At 40.0% G+C, this 18,918-nt stretch overlaps 4 protein-coding genes across 18 annotated transcripts; 2 read left to right on the top strand and 2 right to left on the bottom strand.

Annotated features, from left to right (window-relative positions):
- Nucleotides 1-3,238: 3,238 nt before the first annotated feature.
- On the top strand, nucleotides 3,239-6,991 carry crb3a (crumbs homolog 3a). 4 transcript variants are annotated; one of them, XM_062439667.1, is made up of 5 exons: nucleotides 3,239-3,544; nucleotides 3,763-3,871; nucleotides 4,154-4,359; nucleotides 5,774-5,826; nucleotides 5,930-6,991. In XM_062439667.1, exons 3-5 carry the CDS (start codon nucleotides 4,272-4,274, stop codon nucleotides 6,137-6,139), a joined length of 351 nt encoding a protein of 116 aa, XP_062295651.1. In that variant the 5' UTR covers nucleotides 3,239-3,544; nucleotides 3,763-3,871; nucleotides 4,154-4,271; the 3' UTR covers nucleotides 6,140-6,991. The 4 variants fall into 4 exon arrangements, with proteins under 4 accessions (XP_062295651.1, XP_062295653.1, XP_062295652.1 ...); XM_062439669.1 differs by having other exon boundaries at nucleotides 3,239-3,525; XM_062439668.1 differs by having other exon boundaries at nucleotides 3,239-3,875; nucleotides 4,163-4,359.
- Nucleotides 6,992-8,461: 1,470 nt separating this feature from the next.
- Nucleotides 8,462-10,941, bottom strand: tubb4bl (tubulin, beta 4B class IVb-like). Of its 12 annotated transcripts, XM_062438090.1 has the most exons (6): nucleotides 10,885-10,941; nucleotides 9,932-10,040; nucleotides 9,641-9,751; nucleotides 9,376-9,519; nucleotides 9,324-9,325; nucleotides 8,462-9,274 (listed from the first exon to the last, which is right to left on the bottom strand). In XM_062438090.1, exons 1-6 carry the CDS (start codon nucleotides 10,939-10,941, stop codon nucleotides 8,462-8,464), a joined length of 1,236 nt encoding a protein of 411 aa, XP_062294074.1. The 12 variants fall into 12 exon arrangements, with proteins under 12 accessions (XP_062294074.1, XP_062294073.1, XP_062294083.1 ...); XM_062438089.1 differs by having other exon boundaries at nucleotides 8,462-9,429; nucleotides 9,487-9,519; XM_062438099.1 differs by lacking the exon at nucleotides 9,324-9,325 and having other exon boundaries at nucleotides 8,462-8,581; nucleotides 9,440-9,519.
- A 1,635-nt stretch (nucleotides 10,942-12,576) lies between these two features.
- LOC133999730 (zinc-binding protein A33) lies at nucleotides 12,577-15,483 on the top strand. The gene is made up of 6 exons (XM_062439014.1): nucleotides 12,577-13,104; nucleotides 13,656-13,751; nucleotides 13,842-14,072; nucleotides 14,169-14,191; nucleotides 14,285-14,403; nucleotides 14,520-15,483. The coding sequence occupies exons 1-6, from the start codon at nucleotides 12,718-12,720 to the stop codon at nucleotides 15,053-15,055; spliced, it is 1,392 nt and encodes a 463-aa protein (XP_062294998.1). The 5' UTR covers nucleotides 12,577-12,717; the 3' UTR covers nucleotides 15,056-15,483.
- Nucleotides 15,484-16,071: 588 nt separating this feature from the next.
- On the bottom strand, nucleotides 16,072-17,037 carry LOC133999927 (G-protein coupled receptor 183-A-like). The gene has a single exon (XM_062439276.1). The coding sequence runs from the start codon at nucleotides 17,035-17,037 to the stop codon at nucleotides 16,072-16,074; it is 966 nt and encodes a 321-aa protein (XP_062295260.1).
- Nucleotides 17,038-18,918: the final 1,881 nt, after the last annotated feature.

An 18,918-nucleotide genomic window follows, 5' to 3' on the forward strand; every position in this document is an offset into this window, starting at 1 on the left:
TGAGAATTGTCTCCTCCCTCCTAGTCCTACCTATGTCTTATTTTGGCTGCTATGTTGTCATATGTTTACCGACTGTGTGTTTGTATTGTTCTATTGTCTCTTTATAATGTTTCCTATACATCAATAAAATATGTATACAAAAAACCCCACCTTTGTCTTATTTCTCCAACCCAGGGAGTAATACTTATTTTCCATTCTTTCACAGCAGTTGGCATTAAGTTGCATTACTGCCCACCTCTGGATTTAATCGTCTACTCTTGTCCAATTCTGTTACAGTCCTGTAAAAAGTCCAGTTGCCCTAAAAAAAAATCTAAATATAATTTTTTCCCCCTCTCCACTGTGTCTTTAACCCTGGCCTCCACTCATCCAAGCCTCTGTAGACCTGTGATAATCATTGTCCTTATTTCCTCTTCATATTTCCTGCATGAAATCAGGATGTGTCGCACTCTCTCTTTTTTTCCTGGCACTGATTACAATGGCTTGTTGGGTGTTATCCTATGATAAAAAAAGTGTACTATTCACATCACTGTGACTAGTTCTTAATACTGTCATCTCTCCTGTTGATTCCACTTTTTCTTACCACTCCTTCTTTATTTTGCAGTCTTCTCCTTTTGTTGCACTAACCCAATGCTGCTGCCATGGTTTGATTATTTGTATGTGTGTTTATTATATATTAATATCAACATATTCTCTCCTGGCTGCCTCCTTTGCTTTCTCATTTGCTGGGATTCCTCATGAGCTTTATTTATAAGCTGAGATTTTTTATGCTGCAATTAGCTCAACAGGATTCACATTCAACTAATCTGATTCTTCTTGTAATCTGTTCTCTTACAGATCATAAAAAGTCTGGTGAGTCACCACTGCTGTCCATGTGGCCTTTGTTTGCAGAGGCATTGAGGGAAGGCTTATAACTAACTGCAATCAGTGTAACCATAAACACATAATTTGTGTCCTGACTGACAAGAGTAGACACTAAATCAAGTGGTAAGCATCATAACGTGGCCTACTTGGTTTTGATTACCAGTACCTCAGTAACTTTATCTTGGGTTCTGCAGTACAATAAAATCAGCTTTATTATTGTGTCGAAATCCAGGAAGGGTGGCAACAGGCACTTTTAACAATGTAACTGAAATGCAACAAAACAACCTTGAAACAGCTCCCTACTAAATAAACAACTTGATATAAGCCTATCCACTCCACAAAGGCAATACTTTTTGCAGGAATAATTTACTGGATTGCATGCCATTGTACATATGATGTTCCCATATCTTGTGTAAACCATAGCCTATATGGACAGTCATTTCCGCGTGGGTGAAGTGACTGATAATGACGTAAAATATTCACATAACTTTGAACACCTGAAAGGACGTATGACATTTTGGAAATCATGGAACCAGGTGCAGGGGAGAAAAAAAAAGATAATCAATCAACATTAATGTATTGGTTTTTTTTTAACTTAATGTGCTCTCATTTGGTCAGTAGGTCAAACCTGGAGAGGCCTAACAAGAAAAGGTGTCCTCCAGTCAACAGAAATATGCCTATTGATTGATCTGACCCTGTAGTGATTGACTCAGAGAAAAACACACAGCATATCCACATATAAATAATAATATAATAATAAATGTGTTCACGACTTCGCAGTAAATAATGGCTCATGTCTTTGCTGTTTTATTTGCAAATATTTCTAATTTAATCATATAAATCTACATTGAATTTAACACCCAAGTAGATATTCTCTGACACAGCTGAATACAATATCCTACGAACTCAATATAATTCAGTAGTTTGTATTTTCATCTCTCCATGCTTTGTGCATTACCCTCATTCATCATTGATAAATCAGTCAGTACAGCTTTCACAATCACAGAAAAAGATATTTGAAGTGTGCGTTTTTATCAGTCTAGATAAATTGTCTGTCTGGCTCATGGGTTTATCTGTCTAACCTCACAGTCAACACTGACAGGACAGTGGAAAACAGCTCAAAAATTGTATGGTTGTCGGCAGAGACGCCTTAACGGGGCAGGCAACCCAGGCAATTGCCTAGGGCCCCGAGCTGAAGGGGGCCCCGAGGGACGGCTGACGTCAATGACAAAATAATGGAACTGCTTTAGACGCTGCAACGACAACGCATCGGAAATGCCCCGCACAGGGCCCTTTCCGAGTTGTCACTGGCTAGCTGCTAGTAGGGGGCCCAGACAGACGGCTGATATCGCTCCATATCAGCGACACAAGTTGAAACCACCGTAGACACTGCAATGACATGTCGGGAATCTCCCTAATGGGGCCCCCCTACTAACTGGCATCGTCGTGCGGTCCCTGTTAAACACAGATGAAAACATGAAGCGAACATATCTCTCTGGGCACACGAAAAGAAAAAAAAACAATAAGAGGTTGAAAAGAAAAAACGTGACAGTGGTAAGTGGGAATGTGTAAGCTATGTGTGTTACATTATAAAAAAAAGTAGTGCTGCCAGCCAGCCTGCCACTTTATCCCAAACTCCCAGTCATCCACCAAGCACCAAAAAAGTTTACTGCACATTAAAGTCTGTGTAAAGTGAATTCAGCCATTTTCTTCTAAACACATTAAATAGGTCATAAATGTATTTCTCAAGAATTGTGGAGCTAGGCTTCACAAACTGTTTTAAAATTTCTGTGTTCAGGATTTAGTGGGCGGGTCCAACAATTAGCATAAACCCGACCCTGCTCCTTTGCCAGTTAGCCGAGCTAGCAGCCTAGCTAGGTGGTGACATTGATTGATAGGTGACACTTGGTAGAGGGCTTGGGAGCAGAGACAGGCTGATTTTTACACAATTTCATATATATATATGTATGATTTATTTTATATGTTCATTATTTAATAAAAAGATTTTTCTACTGATCCGTAGTCCTGGACTTCATTCATCATTATTCAGGGGGGCCCCATGGTCCTTCTTGCCTAGGGCCCCCAGGGGGTCTAGAAACACCCCTGGTTGTCGGGTGCACAGACTAACTCTACTGAATATTACAGGAGTGATTTTTCCATTTGAAGCACTTCTCAGCCCACATTTTCTTTGCCCCTCTGAGTCTGAGAAGGGGAGATTAGGCAAGGATTAGAGCCCAGTGGACCAGCTGGCAGCCGAATTCATCCTTAAAATATCTCAGGAATGTTGATATCCTTTCTCATGTTGGGAAACATGAAACCTGGTGGAGGCGCTATTTCATGCCACAGCCATTAAACAGGTTGCTAGGTAGGTAGGAGCAGGCGTCGGGAAAACAGTCAAACATTGTACTCCAGCAGGTTGGAGCAAGTGAGAGAAACCTGACTTTATAGTCAGACTTCAAAGTGCAGCTTGAATCAAATAATAGGCCTATAGATGAATAGGTATAATATAGAGCAGAAGTGATTTAAGCTTTTTTTCTTCTTCCAGATATTAAGTCTATTTTGAGGAGTTTTTGATGCAAGAGGGGAAATCGAGTCTGTTCTGCTTCACTAAACCGTTTTTTTCTTCGACTTTGCACAAAGAAGGACCTGTCTGCTCTGCTGCAGGTAGATAACATGCGCTCAGGTAATGTAACCCGAAACTGAAATCATGTGACCTATGGCGATTTGAAGAGTAGGCGAAAAGAAAAAAAAACTGCTTTACATAAAACACCAACAGGTTGTTCAGTCGATGATGTAGTCTGGTATTAAAGGATCCATTCAATTATTCAAGCGGCACTGCGAACATTTTTTTTTCAGTCATAAGATGTATCACCTGTCGTTTTCATTGGATTTCTCCATTAGCGGCAGTTTCATTTCATGACAAGGTGAGGCGGAAGCAACATGGTTCATTCGTGAGGAATTAACCTGCTCGATTCTTTGCCTCGATCACCTGGAAACATCCGGATCAATGGTATGTGTTTCTAATGTGGGAAATTAACTTTATTTGGTCCCTGTATTATTGTCAGTAATAATGACATTGTTGTTGTATGTGAGGAGGGTTAACCTAAGAAGCTGTATTTAGTTTTCAGTAGAACTATTAATAGGTTATTTTCTGTGGTCTGACTAGGTTTAATGGTGATTCAACATCAGGCTGAATGTGTGACTGACTGGATGCATGGTGGTGCCTGACTCAACCTCACTTTTAAGGAGTCTAGGAGTGTCAAAGTGAACTCTGACTATATTCTGTCTTCAGTTGTTCAAGGATGCGGTAAATCCACAAAGTAAATGTTTGACCTAATGAAATGGACCCGAGCTGACACCCCAAAGTCCCAGTCTGCCTTCACTGGGCCCTGCTGGTCACAGTTATAGAGATGGCAGCGTGTCCGGATGTGCTGGCCATACATGGAGTTGTGGTCAGGAGTGTGTTACTGCTGGTACTGAGTGGTAATCCTGCGTGGGGTGAGTCAGTAACCATCCCAACATCCTCAACACTCCCACACACAAAAAAGCTATCCATCTGACCACACTTTTACACAAACACACACTTCATTATCTTGCAGTGATAAATCATAATGAAAACATTGGAGACATTCCACAGAAAATCTGACACATGCGCTGGCTTGTCAACATGTTGTAAGATTATTTGACTGCGAAAATAATTGAGAAACACGCTCTGTTGTTATTCTCATAAGTAATTGCATATACAAAATAATTTCATTTCACAATACATTAGGCTTTCTCCTTTGAGCACAACCTCCCCCTCCTGTACCCGCCACTTTTTGTTATCAAGTTGCACTTTTGTCCTTGCAAAGTTTATCATTTACCCTAGTAAATTATTGACTCAGAAAATGCCAGGAGAGGGTGTCTAAGTTTCTAAAACAATAACTACTCATGTAAGCTTTTCTAAGCAGCTTTAATAGGCACAACACAAGCAAACAAACCAGCAAAAGATTCACTTTAGATTATTTTTTACCCCCATATTTCAAACAAGCACATTGTTTGACTCAGCTGACTGTATCACTGCAGCACACTCTACATTCCTGAGCTTCTACTCCTCATTCGCTCTCCTGATCAAGAAGTTACTATGTAGTTTCGTGATGTCACTGAGTGATCACATGAGTGGTCATGGATGAAATTGCTGGAAACTGAGTAGAACCGGTGGGATAGCTGGTATGCTTATAATTGTTGCCTGGAAAGTGTTGTACTGTTTCTTGTTTTCTTTTTCTAATCTGAGACAAAATAATTATTTAGCATAACACACCATAAAAAAGGAATTTATGTTTATAAATGAATCAGTTTTAAAGATGGATTATATGAGGTTTCCTGTCACTCACTTAGCTGGCAAAAAACTAAACTTAAATCATTTAAACATTTCTTTGTCTTATGGGCATTGATCATTTCTAGCATCATTCACAAATACATTTTGTACTTCTACTGTAATCATTTTCTACATTTCAAAGATCCCTCTGCTTGCCTGCACTCATCTAAAGAGGGAATTAAGTACAATAAGATTATAACACAATACAATAATAATGCAAAATAATACAATAACAATCAATAAGATTTCTGTATCAATTACTCTGTTTACACACACCTAATGTCAAACAAATTGCAGTGAGAAACCAAAATATACCATTTGACATTCAGCATTAACCTAGTAACTCAAAAATCCAAGTTTACATGTGCTCATCATTTAAAGCATCTAAGATTAGCAATTAACTAAGATGTATGTTGTTAATGGATAGCCCCATTAAGTTACCAGCAATTAGGAGTTGCAGGTTACACATACACAAGCTTTATTACCAGTGGGATTGAACCAGAAAAGCGTTGCATTGTTACCTCAGTGGTGTTGATACTTCTGCTTTTTTCACAGGGAATTACCCCAATTATATAAGTAAAAGATCTTCAAATGAAACTGTGACTGATGTAAGTAAAAAAAACTTTGCTTGTAGAGTAGTATGCAGATACTGCCATACAATATCAAGTGTCACCAAAAACTGATCACTGTCCTGCATTTTTCCATTTGCAGGGACCCAACATTGCAGCTATTGTGGCCCCCACGGTCATCTTGGGTGTCCTGGTCATAGTCTTGGCTGTTCTATGCTGGCTGTTCTGCGTGGTGAAAAAGAAGAGGCAGACTGAAGGAACGTACAGACCCAGCGCTGAGGAACAGTCCGGTGTACGCAGTGTGGCCGCACCAGATGCACTAAAGTTACCAAAGGAGGAAAGACTCATTTGAGATGTTGTGCTTGCAAATGTATGCATGGCAGCATTCCCATGTGACAATGCTCTTTACCGTGAGCTGATCATTTAAGGAAAAATATCTCCACGACAGACTGACAAGTACGAGGCTTCATTAAATGATGAATTCACTTCAACAAGCACTGAATGGACCCTGAATGGCACTATGAGGAAAAGCACCTGGATGAATGGGTGTGCCAATGGATTTTAAAAACAAACATTTCAAAGTGGTTTTGAACATTTCTTCTGCAGAAATGAAACAGGAGCTGCAGTATTTCATCACAACTAATACGTTTAGTTTTAAGATGTTTTCCTTTGTCAGCTGCCTTAATACTGTGTACCATTTTCTATGTACCTGTGCTTGATTTGATTCTGTCTACCATGAATCTACACTGATCTTTTACCTCAAACTCATTTTTGCTCCAATGCATTTGAAACTGAAATGTTTTCTGTAGTCTAATGATGAGTGTAATTCAGCATCTTAAAGTGCAAAAACTCTTGATTTTATAGAAATACAGCTGTAGGAATAATTGTATCAAGCAAAATCAAGTAATTGTTTACACTTTAAGTATTCATATTATAGTATTTAGTAATCATACTATTGAAATCATCACTATTGAAAACTTTTCATTTCATCAGATCAGACATGCAGTGCATATTGCATGGTAATCAAATATATTTTACAGTCACTGCATGTTTATTTATACTTTTATCAAGTAAATAAACAATTTGTAAAACAGCTACAGTAAGTAATTAAACTTTTCAAAATGTTGAAACAATTTTATTCCGTTCTGATGTCTGACATTTCACTAAAATTACATGATTTCAATAAAGGTACAAGTTAATCATATGCAATCATCAAAATAAGATTTGAGTGTGAACAGACAAACCTATCTTAACACATGATAATGTCCTCATGGGCAACAAGCCAAAACTAGAGGCAAACAAATCCAGCTAACATTGGGAAAAGTATGTATTTGTGCAGCGAGTGTTTGGATGATAAAATAGCTCCACAGATAAGAGGTTCTGGAAGTGGAGAGTGAAAAGATCAGCTAAATGCCTGAGACAGTCAGTGAAACACAAAAATGATTTTAAGGTCTATCTAATATTTCATTAAAAATTATGGAGAGAGTACACTCTTTAATATACAGGACTTACTGTACATTTATCAAGTAGCCAACTTGATATGGCAATGACTTATAGAGTATATATTAACATTTTCTGGTTCTCAGAGTGTCAGAGTGGAAATAGCTCACCATCAGTCATAGTTGTTTATTTGTTAAAATAATAATTTAAAGCAGGATTAGAAAAGCTTTCAGCCCCATCCACACACACTAATGTTGGCTTACCAGTTACTGATGCAGTTTTGGGGAAAACATGCATCTTATTCAGAGCGACTTCCCAATGAGAGATTATTATTAATTATTGCTAATATATTGTGTTTGAATGATTTACAACACAGCACAGTTCACTCCCTTATGTGTATCTTTTAAAAGGTAGAAAATAATGAAATATTTATTGCTTTATTTAAATTCTCCTCAGCCCTGATTCGTAATGCATGCATCAAAATTCAAACTGCATTGTGAACTTTTGATATACTTTGTTTGACTGCAGACCACATTTCATCACTCATCTTAAAACTAAAAACATTGGTGAGACCCTTATTACTGACAACAAGTATTTGGCTGTAACTAGTATTTATTTATTTAGACGTTTGCTATATGCTATGACTCCTTTCAGAGTTTCTATTCAAAATTCAATCATTTAAACGTATCTGTCTTCAGATTGTTAGATTTTTCACAGAAGGTTTACAGACAGGTGTAAAAGATTGATTTGTATAGCAGAGAAAGATTTTTACAGATCCCAATAATCTTGTTGTGACCCTATGGTTTCAAGGCACGTCCCTTTTAGGGATGTTACCGGACAGACACTAAATGGCTGTAACGTCTAATAATATCAGATCACTCATCAACTGAATAAATAAAAACTCAGAGGCAGCAACAGTGGCCATTGAATCAGATTTTAATCATTCTCTGATGTCAAGGCTTCACAGTTAAAATCACTTGCTTTTAAATTTGGCAAGGCAATGGACGGGAAGATGTAAGGATGTCAATAATTCAGTGCATTCACAACATACAAAAACATCAGAACTAAAAACTTTACTAGCATCAGTTAACACAATGTCTTACACTAGAGCAACAGTGATCTAGATGATGACAGTTTTTCAGTGTGTGGCAGACCATTCAATTCATAATGGGAGGGGGATGGATGGGATGGAGTTGGGGAATGGGTGGGGTGAAATGAGAGTGGGGTTGAGGTCTTAGGCGACTTCGTCCTCTCCCTCTTCCTCAAATTCACCCTCCTCAGCAGTGGCGTCCTGGTACTGCTGGTACTCGGACACCAGGTCGTTCATGTTACTCTCGGCCTCGGTGAACTCCATCTCATCCATGCCCTCACCAGTGTACCAGTGGAGGAAAGCCTTACGGCGGAACATGGCCGTGAACTGCTCGGAGATGCGCTTGAACAGCTCCTGGATGGCTGTGCTATTGCCGATGAAAGTAGCAGCCATTTTGAGGCCACGGGGTGGGATGTCACAGACGGCGGTCTTCACATTGTTGGGGATCCATTCGACAAAGTAGCTGCTGTTCTTGTTCTGCACATTCAACATCTGCTCGTCCACCTCCTTCATGGACATGCGGCCCCTGAACACTGCGGCAACGGTGAGGTAGCGGCCATGACGTGGGTCGCAGGCAGCCATCATGTTCTTGGAGTCAAACATCTGTTGGGTGAGCTCAGGCACAGACAGGGCACGGTACTGCTGGCTGCCCCTGCTGGTGAGGGGGGCGAAGCCTGGCATGAAGAAGTGCAGACGTGGGAAGGGCACCATGTTGACAGCAAGTTTACGGAGATCAGCATTGAGCTGGCCGGGGAAACGCAGACAGGTGGTCACCCCGCTCATGGTGGCGGACACTAAATGGTTGAGATCTCCGTAAGTGGGGGTGGTGAGTTTGAGTGTGCGGAAGCAGATATCATAGAGAGCTTCATTGTCAATGCAGTAGGTTTCATCTGTGTTTTCTACCAGCTGGTGGACAGAGAGGGTGGCGTTGTAGGGCTCAACAACTGTGTCGGACACCTTGGGGGAAGGCACCACGCTGAAGGTGTTCATGATGCGGTCGGGGTACTCCTCACGGATTTTGCTGATGAGCAGGGTGCCCATACCAGAGCCAGTACCACCACCCAGGGAGTGAGTGAGCTGGAAGCCCTGCAGGCAATCGCAGCTCTCAGCCTCTTTCCTCACTACGTCCAGGACGGAGTCCACCAGCTCGGCTCCCTCAGTGTAGTGACCCTTTGCCCAGTTGTTTCCAGCTCCACTCTGGCCTGTAGTCAAGAGTATCTCAATACATTGAGCAGATGTAGCAAACAAACTAAAACCACAACTAAAATCAACCAATGTGTGATTTGATAACAGGTGCATCTTTAATAAATTCCCATAGCTTACCAAACACAAAGTTGTCGGGTCTAAAGATCTGCCCGAAGGGACCAGATCTGACTGAATCCATGGTACCTGGCTCCAGGTCCACCAGGATGGCTCGGGGCACATATTTTCCACCTGAAATCAGGCAAAACAGACTAATATTATCCTACACGTTGTGAATCTTGTGAGCATATTGAAACTTGATGAATTTAATGTAAAGCCTGGAAGAGCATGCAAATAATTTTGCATAGTAGTAGAGCTGAGTAGGTGGTTCAGTTTGCTCTGTCATGTGTTGTAGCTTAATCTGTAGTCTACCTGTGGCCTCATTGTAGTAAACGCTGATCCTGTCTAGCTGCAGATCACTGTCCCCGTGGTAAGTGCCAGTGGGATCAATGCCATGCTCATCACTGATCACCTCCCAAAACTGAGGAAAAAAAGGGTGAGGGATGGGTGGTAGGACAGGGGGGAGAGACAGATGTGTAATTCAGGCTCAAAGTAATGAAAATAGCATTAGCCACTTTCGAGAAAGCTTTTTAAACATGCAAAGCTGCAAGACTATTTAATTCTCTAATTGAAAGCAGGTCATAAGTGCAATCTATTAGTCTGAAATGCAGACAGTCTCTGAAGGAATCGAGCAGATGGCAATAATCTGATAAGTAGCAGTGTCTTTCAAAGACACATTGTACTATTAAGGGTTAATAAACCTAAAATACGAAATATATCTTTATTTCCTGCTTCCTAATAAAAAGTAACATTTTTAATTAGTGTTGAAAAGACATTTTAACAATTGCTTTGACCAAAAAATCTGAGGTAAAAATAGGTCACACAAGCGGAGGCGGAGGAGAGGTTGCTCATACGATGGCAAGGTTACCACATTACTACTACAGTGTATATAATCGACTGCAACACTGACAGAAAGGAAGAAAATCAAAAGCCAAATTTGCCATGCAATTATTAGAACACAACATATTTTTGGCTGTATGTTGCATGAATCTATGTGTATGTTGCACAATCCAACCCAACAGCATTAATCTTGAGCCCAATGTCAGCCCTGCAGAGAAAACCAATGATCATACAAGCTGAGATTTAAATTGGATAATTGCGCAGAGCTTGAATCAAGAAAAAGACACCGCGTTGGGTTGATTCTGGAGAATTCGTGGAGGATGGATTAGACGGCCCTTCAGCGCCACCGAGGCATGCCTGCACAAAATCCTGTACAAATCTCACCCGAATGCAAAAACGAACCGTGATAAAAATCAAGAGAATACCTTAGCTCCGATCTGGTTCCCGCACTGACCGGCTTGCAAATGGACAATTTCACGCATTTTGGACAGATGGATGCGAGGATAGTCGGGTAAGAAGATGTGTGTCCGAGAGGGGGAGATTCACTGGAAGATGGCTCCTGCAGTCCAATATCAGGGATTTGTCGCGCCGCCTCTGAACGTTTACTGGGCTGAATCGGTGGCGCAAGTTGACGTCATCACCATGGCAACCAAAGACCGGAGGAGAGAGGGAGGAACCAAGAGCCGTGGAAATGTCGGATAGGATGCGAGGAGCTGCATCAGCTATCAATAAGACTCACACTGTAATGCACCGAGTGACCCCGCACCACACCCTCTCCATACTCACAGATGAAGGCCTAAAGTCACACACTTAAGCATCAAGGTTAGTGTTGTGTGTGACAGTGTAGCCTATTGTAATGCATCATGAGTTTATTATTATGACAAGGACAAGAGCAGCAACATAAAAACTGAGGCCTGCATGTTGTGAAATAGGACAAAAAGTGTGATGCAAATATCAAGGAAGCTATGCGCTGTCAAGTAGGATGAGTCTCCAGCACTTCATCCACTGTATTATATCACTGATCACTGATTTAGCCTACTTCATTTGTCATTAGCCAAATGTCATTAACGTAGCTTGATTATCAAAATGGGAGAAAGAGCAAAATACTGACCAAATGATACAAAACTATTGGAAGAGCCAGACAGGCAGACACTTTACTGTACACTGGCAGTATAGTGAATGAAGGATGCATATATATATAATTATAAAAAAATATGCATGCACGCACATAATTGCAAAGCTGTCTCTCTTTTTTGCAAAAAAAGCAGGCTTTCAAAATCCTCACTATTTTTGACTTTACCTACTGTACTTCATTGGAATGCAGTCTTTCCTCTGGTTCCTGATGTGTACACAAATATTGCCCTGCAGCACAAATGTTATGTATTATTACTGTATGAAAAATAATCAAGACAAACATCATGGTGTAATGCACATTAGACAGAGCTAGTAGATAGATAATAGTACAAACATAGATAGGGTCTATAAATAAAAGTGTACTATGACAAACTATGATTAACCTATATCATCTACAGTATATTAACATATTTGAATACATATAATACATAATAACATATTGAAGTTTTAATCACTCATTTATTAAGTTTAAAGTTTGGAGTTGTAGGTTAGACTTGGAAATCCTGTTGGGGTCCTGTTGAACTTTTTTTTCCCCCCTCACTGCTCCCAGCTGGTTCAGCCAGTTTGGGTAATAGCACACCTGCTAAAACAAGAAAAACACAACACATAACAAGAGGATTGGGCAACAATTTTACTAAATTCAGAGATTATGAAATTTCTTGCAGTAGAGTTTATTTCTGAGACCACCCCTGTTTTAAAAGGTCAGTTGCAAAAGGACTTATTGGACTTACTAACGTGCAGCCTTGGGCTGTCAACATGGATGTTAACACTGAAACATTCCCAGCCAAATCCTGAATGATTACATTCCAAACATGCAACAAGTTACCAATCAGGTTTAAGCTCTTAAACATCTGACCAATAGGGTGTTACTTCCTTTCTGCTACAATTTTTTTTTTTCATGATTCAAGTTACTCCCACAGAACTCATACACAGGAAAGCCAAGAACATTTGCTACTTCTGGTCAAGAACAATAGATAGGCAGTTAGTGCGCTCTAAGCCATTCAGGAGACAATTTAACGATTTGTACTAAATCATGTTGTTATTGCTGACGGTGGAAGCGTTTAGCTCTTAAGCCTGTGGACATATGCTGTTTTGAACTGTGGAGTTACTTTATTGTAGTGGCCATGTCACTCCAAGAAGAGGATCTTACATGTCCGGTATGTTGTGACATATTTACAGACCCTGTTCTGCTGTCATGTAGTCATAGCTTTTGTAGGAGCTGTCTGAAGCGCTGCTGGGACACAGGCTTGCGTGAGTGTCCAGTATGCAGGAAAAGAACCTCCAAGTCCAGTCCTCTATCCAATCTGGCGCTGAAAAATGTTTGTGAAACTGTTCTGCAGACCAGGAGACAGAGTTCAGTGGAAGAGAAGATGAACTGTAATATCCACGGGGAGAAGTTGAAGCTTTTCTGTCTGGTTGACAAGCAGCCCATCTGTGTGGTATGTCAGTCTTCCAAACTACACAAGACCCACGACTGCTCACCTTTAGAAGAGGCAGTGCTGGACTGCAAGGTAAGGGGAAAAACACATAAAGTACGTCCCAACTGCACTGCTGTTACTTGAACCTTTAGGTAACGCTGAAAGGAACAATGTTGTTCCACAAGTCTGCCCTGAATGTAGTCTACACTGTTATCTAGAGCTGGGCAGTATGGAAAAAAATCTAATATTATGATATTTTTGACCAAATTCCTCGATATTGATATTGTGACAATATTGTGGGAATGATTATTACTTCAAAATACTTACTTTTGAATAAATAATCATCAGTAATGTGGATATAATGACTAAGTTGGTAAAGAATACAGCAACTAAAACAGGCTGGTATATATATTAATGCAGCCTTTAAAACCAGGAACTAACAGCATTTATGCCATATCACGATTTTATGACATCAATATCTAAGATGATATCTAGTCTCATATCCCAATCTAATATCAATATATTGCTCAGCCCTAATGTTATCTTTTAGGGATGAATCCAACCCTGAAATATTCTAAATATTCAAAATACTGACTCGTCATCAATTAAGCAACCTCTTTGACTGATGCCTGCTTGACTTTCAGGATCAACTTGCTCTATCCCTCAAGACTTTGCAAGATGAACTGAACTGCCTCAAAATAATTCACAGGAACACTGCAGACATGTTCAGTCACATCAAGGTAAACTGGTATGATATGACTGATCTTACATATTTGATTTTGATTTTTAAAAAGTTCAAATAAACCAGCATTTGCAATAATCTCCTTCAGAATCAGGCACTGAAAACACAGAGACTGATTAAGAGCCAGTTCGAGCAGCTCCATCAGGTCCTCTATCACGAAGAGTCAGTCAGATTAGCAGCTTTGAAGAAAGAAGAAGAAGAGAAAATTGCAAGAATGAAGGATACGTTTAAAGAACTTGCTGCAGAGGTGCTGTCCCTCTCAGAGACCATCGCAGTCATACATCAGGAGCTGAAAGAGGATGAAATGGTCTTGTTGAAGGTTTGTACAGTCCAGTTTTATCAGTTTTTAAATAACAATTTCCAAAAATGTGCACATTTGACAGATTTTTTTTTTTTTGGGGGGGGTTGTTTCTAGAATTTCAAAGCTACTCAGGACAGGTATGTTAAAATTATGGATTTATGGATTATGGATCATCTATTTCTTGTATTGATTGTGATATATTCTGAGTGGCGTATCTGCTATGATCCCAGAAGCAAAAGCACTCCACTCGATTCAGACATCATGTCCGGAGTACTGATTGATGTGACCAAGCATCTCTTAAACCTGAAGTATAGAATCTGGGAGAAGATGCTGGACCATGTTGATTATAGTGAGTAGACATAGGTTTTTTTTTGGAAAGTTTCTTCAGGTTAATTCACTGGATGAGTAACATAAGCTGTGTGTAACATATAAATCTTACTGCTTGGCTAATTTCCTCCCTCTTAGCTCCTGTGACTTTAGACCCAAACACAGCACACCCCTGTCTCATCCTGTCAGATGACCTGACTTCCCTTCATTACTCAACGGAGCCGAGTTGTTGCCCGGACAACCCAGAACGCTTCCACATGAGTGCTGAAGTGGTAGGTATGGACACGCTAGGCTCAGGAAGTCACCATTGGGTTGTGGAAACAGGAAATAATCAGGACTGGCTCCTGGGCGTGGCTTCTTCCTCTGTACCTAGGAATTCTGAGATCTCTGCTCGGCCTGAGAATGGCTTCTGGACTTTGTGTTTCCGGGATGGAGAGTTAAGGGCAATGACCTCTCCACCCACCACATTGATTGTTTCAAGAATCCCCCAACAACTCAAAGTGCAACTGGATTACGACAAAGGGACAGTGTCTTTTGTCGACTCTGCTGATGATCTCATTTATACATTCATACACACGTTCAGAGAAACATTACTTCCTTACTTTTATACGCAGAGCAGTCATCCTATGAGAATACTGCCAGGGAAGGTACTTGTCACAATGTTGCATCAATAACTGTGTGAATGATCCTTTTTCATGGATGAAAGTACCCTTCATCCAATTTGCTGCTTCAAAAATAATTTGTGCGTGATTTTGTCACCTCTTTTTTTATTACTAAATTTGGAAACTTCTTGCTATTAAAACAAGCTGTTGAGTGAGACAGGAATGTGTCTAAATATAAATGAAAATAGTTGGATGACTAATAATTATTCTCTGTTGTGGAAGAGGGGAGGTTTTAGGTTATTTTAGATCTGAAATTTGGTATGCTGCAAACCCTTTCTTTGTTTTCTTTTTCACTGCCTGCATTTGACTTACGCCTGTATAAATTAAACTGCTGTGAAGGAGTTTGATTTTTACTGTTGATGACATCCATATTGAGTTGGACTGGGATAGAGGTTCACCCAGCATCAGGCACCTTAAGAAATACACATACAAGCATTTAGGGGGAAAAAGGCCTCTTTTCTTTGCTTAGAAAACATTGCTTTTTGTGTAGATTTGGATAGTGATGGGGACTATTACCGTTTCATGAAGTGATCTTTAATTTGTCAAGTGAAGAAACAATTCAGTGGATCAGAAAGATGTCTTTACTGCAGGGATTATATGGTACTTTTTATTTGCCTCTCTTGTACACATGATGGCGCCAAAGTCAAGCAAATATTTTAAAGGACATTTGAACTAAGAACACGTATCTTATTGGAGAAAATCATTGTCTAGAACATTATCATTGTATCAAAACATGAGATTAGAATATGGATTTCCCCCCCACTTGCTGTGTACTTGCACTTGTTGTTAAGACTTATTCATGAATGTACTAAGATTTATCTAAACACTTTATTTTCAGGATTGCTCTCGCTTACTCAGCATAAATATATTTCCCGTAAAAACATACATTTGGAAAATGATAAATAAAGTGAAATAAGAATATCACAGTTTTATTTGGTGTCCAATTTTTACTTTCACAGCTCTTATTTGGAGACAATTACACTCTGCATCCTTGAGGTTCAGGATGTTCATGTTATATCTTCTGAACCCTAAGCAGGTGGGTTTTGTGCAGGTGGGGTTTTGTTGTTCTCTGCGGTGACACAGGGGCAACACTTCTTAACACAGGCGTCAGAGAGGAAAGGCACCTTCTCCAGGCGAGACAGGTAGACAAGTGGCTGGATGGTGCTGCTGATGTTAATGAAGGCGAAGCCAACGGGCTGCACGTAGCAGCGAAACACATCTGGGGAGTAGTAGTCCTCAAAGGGGAACAGTGCTACTGGTGGCAGGTAGTTAAACACAATAATACAAAGGATGGAGAGCACCATCTTGAAGGCCCTCTTCTTCATGGGTTGCATCTCATCCTTCCCTGCACCACGGGACTTCTTCAGGGCCCACAGGATGCTTATGTTACACACAACCATCCAGGTGAATGTTGCCAGGATCTCACCTGTGAACACCTTCTCAAAGTTAGGCAGGCCTCCCACACACTTTGCACTGGAGTAGGCAAAGGTGAGGAAGAGAACCAGCACTGTGAGGCTTATTCTGTATTTTATGTGTTTGAATTGCCCAAATGAAATAGGAAATAGCACAGCTATGAAGCGATCCAGGCAGATACAGGAGAAAAACAAGGGACCACTGGTGTCTTTCACGCCATAAGAGAACTTCATGGCAGACCACACCTCCTTGCTCTGCCAGTAGTAAAGGTTAAGGAAGATGATGGGGGTCATGGCACTGAAGTAGATATCCATGAAGGCCAGACAGCCCAAGAATATGTCTGAAGTGGATGGTTCTTTTCGATTCTGAATGAGGATTGCAATGACAAGTAAATTGGTAGGGATTCCCACGATTACATTGATAGACTGCAGGGTCAGGTCAAAGAGTATGCCCTCTACCTGATGATCGCACCCATCAAACACACTGAAGGGTTTTACTGTGGAATTGTCAGCAGTTGTATTGAGTGGGAGTTGAGTTGGGAGTAAGGTTGAGTTGAGTGGTGGGGATGCATTTTTCTCCATCATTCCAGTTTGGCAAAACCAGGACTCTGATGGAAGAAGAGTAATAAGATATAGTGATGATCAGGGTTTAGCATCTTTTGGTCAGCACTCACTCACCCACTCAATCAATAGCAAATGATACAGTCTCCCATTAAAGCCATGTGTTTCTCAAGAGGATTTATCAGCTAAGCAAGGACAATACAGTCAAACATACTGTTGCTCATCTGAATCTTTGTTTATAATCTGTTCAGAAGTTAGTTAGTCTCAGTAGATTTAAACTAGTTGTGTAGTAAAGCAAGACAGTTTCCAGAGAGCAAAAACATGTTACAAACACCGTCAGGGCTTCTCCTCAGGCTGTTATCTTGTTATTGTGTCTGTGCTCCTTGAGGGAACTGTGGCTCTGTATGAAGGGACATCTAACTCACTTAAGGGAGTCATGATAAAGGCACCACCCTTTCACAGCAGAATAAAAGGGCAGCTATTCCCAAATTAAAATGGCAAAGTATTCTGCACGTAGACCATTGTTAAAGACTATTGCTGGTCAGGGCAGTGGAAATTTGGTAATTTCCTGCAGCTCTTAAAAGCCTGTTTCTGACATTTAGTAATTCCTAAAGCTCATTTTTAACCAGAAAAGGAGGATAACCTGGAAAATGAATTTAATAAAGGCTGGATTGATGGTATAATAACTGGAGTCAGACATGATGGAAAACCACAACCACAGCCATTATCATTAGGTCCTTGGCCTTGAGCTCTGTGTCTCCGTCTTTGGTCCCTACAGGAAGACGACAAATGGACGTTTTTTTTCTTCTTTCTTTTCTAAGTATTTTTAATGTTAGGCCGTTAATGTCTGGTTTTGTTCTGGACTTCGGGACTATTTGCAGCGGCTCTGAGTCAGACTGATTTGCACAACCTCATTGAAAACGTGAGCATCTTCACATGCAGTACACCTGAGGTCCTGTCACTGAATGGACTTTTGGAGCCAGAGGCTGTGATCGTTCTTTGCACAGCCATTAAGGGGCCTATTCTGGTTTAACATGGACCTTTCTCTGCCTTGTTCCCTCAGTGGATTGTGTTTTGTGTCTCCCTCATCTGTCGGCTCTACCTCAGGCCAAACACACTCTTGTGGGACTAATCACACTGACAGAGGAGTGAAGCTCTCTCCCTGGAGATGGCAGACTTAATCAATTGTGTTTTCTTTCTGCAGGCATATCTACTGAAAATTAAATAAACAAAACAGAATATTAAATATTATTTTGGAAAATTTAATGAGGTGCTGAATACTATAGTATCATAAACTCTTGTACGTGTAAAATTTCAAGGTTAAGTTTATACTACAAAAAGAGACTAGAGTCAACTTACTATTTGACTTTTTGTATGTTTTGTTAATAGTTTAGAAGTATGTTTCATAAAAGTTGAAAAATATTTGTAACATTAATGTTTCCATCGTTTTGTCTTATAAATAACGTTATATTTTCATTTGATATGCTTTAAAACGCTGAACAGTCTGAATAATAATAAGAAAAAAGAGGTTCAGTGTATGTCTTTGCAGGTTTTGTCAAATATTTCAACTTAAATAACATGTTTTTACAGATTATTTAAAATGGAAAACACTTTTACAGCTTAAAAATACATTAAATATTGAATTTCGCTGTTGAATATAGACATTTTAGGTATGAAAAAATTAAATCTATCAATGAATCTGTAATGTTGAAGCTGCAGGGGATGTAAGATGAAGGGAACCCATTAAATCTCAATTCAACTGGTTATCTTCTATTTCTTATTTTTGCAAAACGTGTTGATATTTAGACAAATTAAATGTATTAATCAAGGGAAATTATATCAAACTGGTCCAACTAACGGTATATGAAGATGGCATGATGACGATAACTAGAATTCAAAAAT

This window comes from Scomber scombrus, chromosome 18 (genome assembly GCF_963691925.1).
Source record: "Scomber scombrus chromosome 18, fScoSco1.1, whole genome shotgun sequence".
Lineage (NCBI taxonomy): Eukaryota > Metazoa > Chordata > Actinopteri > Scombriformes > Scombridae > Scomber > Scomber scombrus.

Coding starts and splice junctions, on each gene's coding strand:
- crb3a (XM_062439668.1), top strand. CDS start 4,272: ATGGCAGCGTGTCCGGATGTGCTGGCCATACATGGAGTTGTGGTCAGG. Junction 4,360..5,773: donor GAGTGGTAATCCTGCGTGGG/GTGAGTCAGTAA, acceptor CTTTTTTCACAG/GGAATTACCCCAATTATATA. Junction 5,827..5,929: donor CAAATGAAACTGTGACTGAT/GTAAGTAAAAAA, acceptor TTCCATTTGCAG/GGACCCAACATTGCAGCTAT.
- tubb4bl (XM_062438087.1), bottom strand. CDS start 10,941: ATGCGTGAAATTGTCCATTTGCAAGCCGGTCAGTGCGGGAACCAGATC. Junction 9,757..9,927: donor TACAATGAGGCCACAGGTAG/ACTACAGATTAA, acceptor GTTTTGCCTGAT/TTCAGGTGGAAAATATGTGC. Junction 9,520..9,640: donor ACCCGACAACTTTGTGTTTG/GTAAGCTATGGG, acceptor TCTTGACTACAG/GCCAGAGTGGAGCTGGAAAC.
- LOC133999730 (XM_062439014.1), top strand. CDS start 12,718: ATGTCACTCCAAGAAGAGGATCTTACATGTCCGGTATGTTGTGACATA. Junction 13,105..13,655: donor AGGCAGTGCTGGACTGCAAG/GTAAGGGGAAAA, acceptor CTTGACTTTCAG/GATCAACTTGCTCTATCCCT. Junction 14,073..14,168: donor ATGAAATGGTCTTGTTGAAG/GTTTGTACAGTC, acceptor GGTTGTTTCTAG/AATTTCAAAGCTACTCAGGA.
- LOC133999927 (XM_062439276.1), bottom strand. CDS start 17,037: ATGGAGAAAAATGCATCCCCACCACTCAACTCAACCTTACTCCCAACT.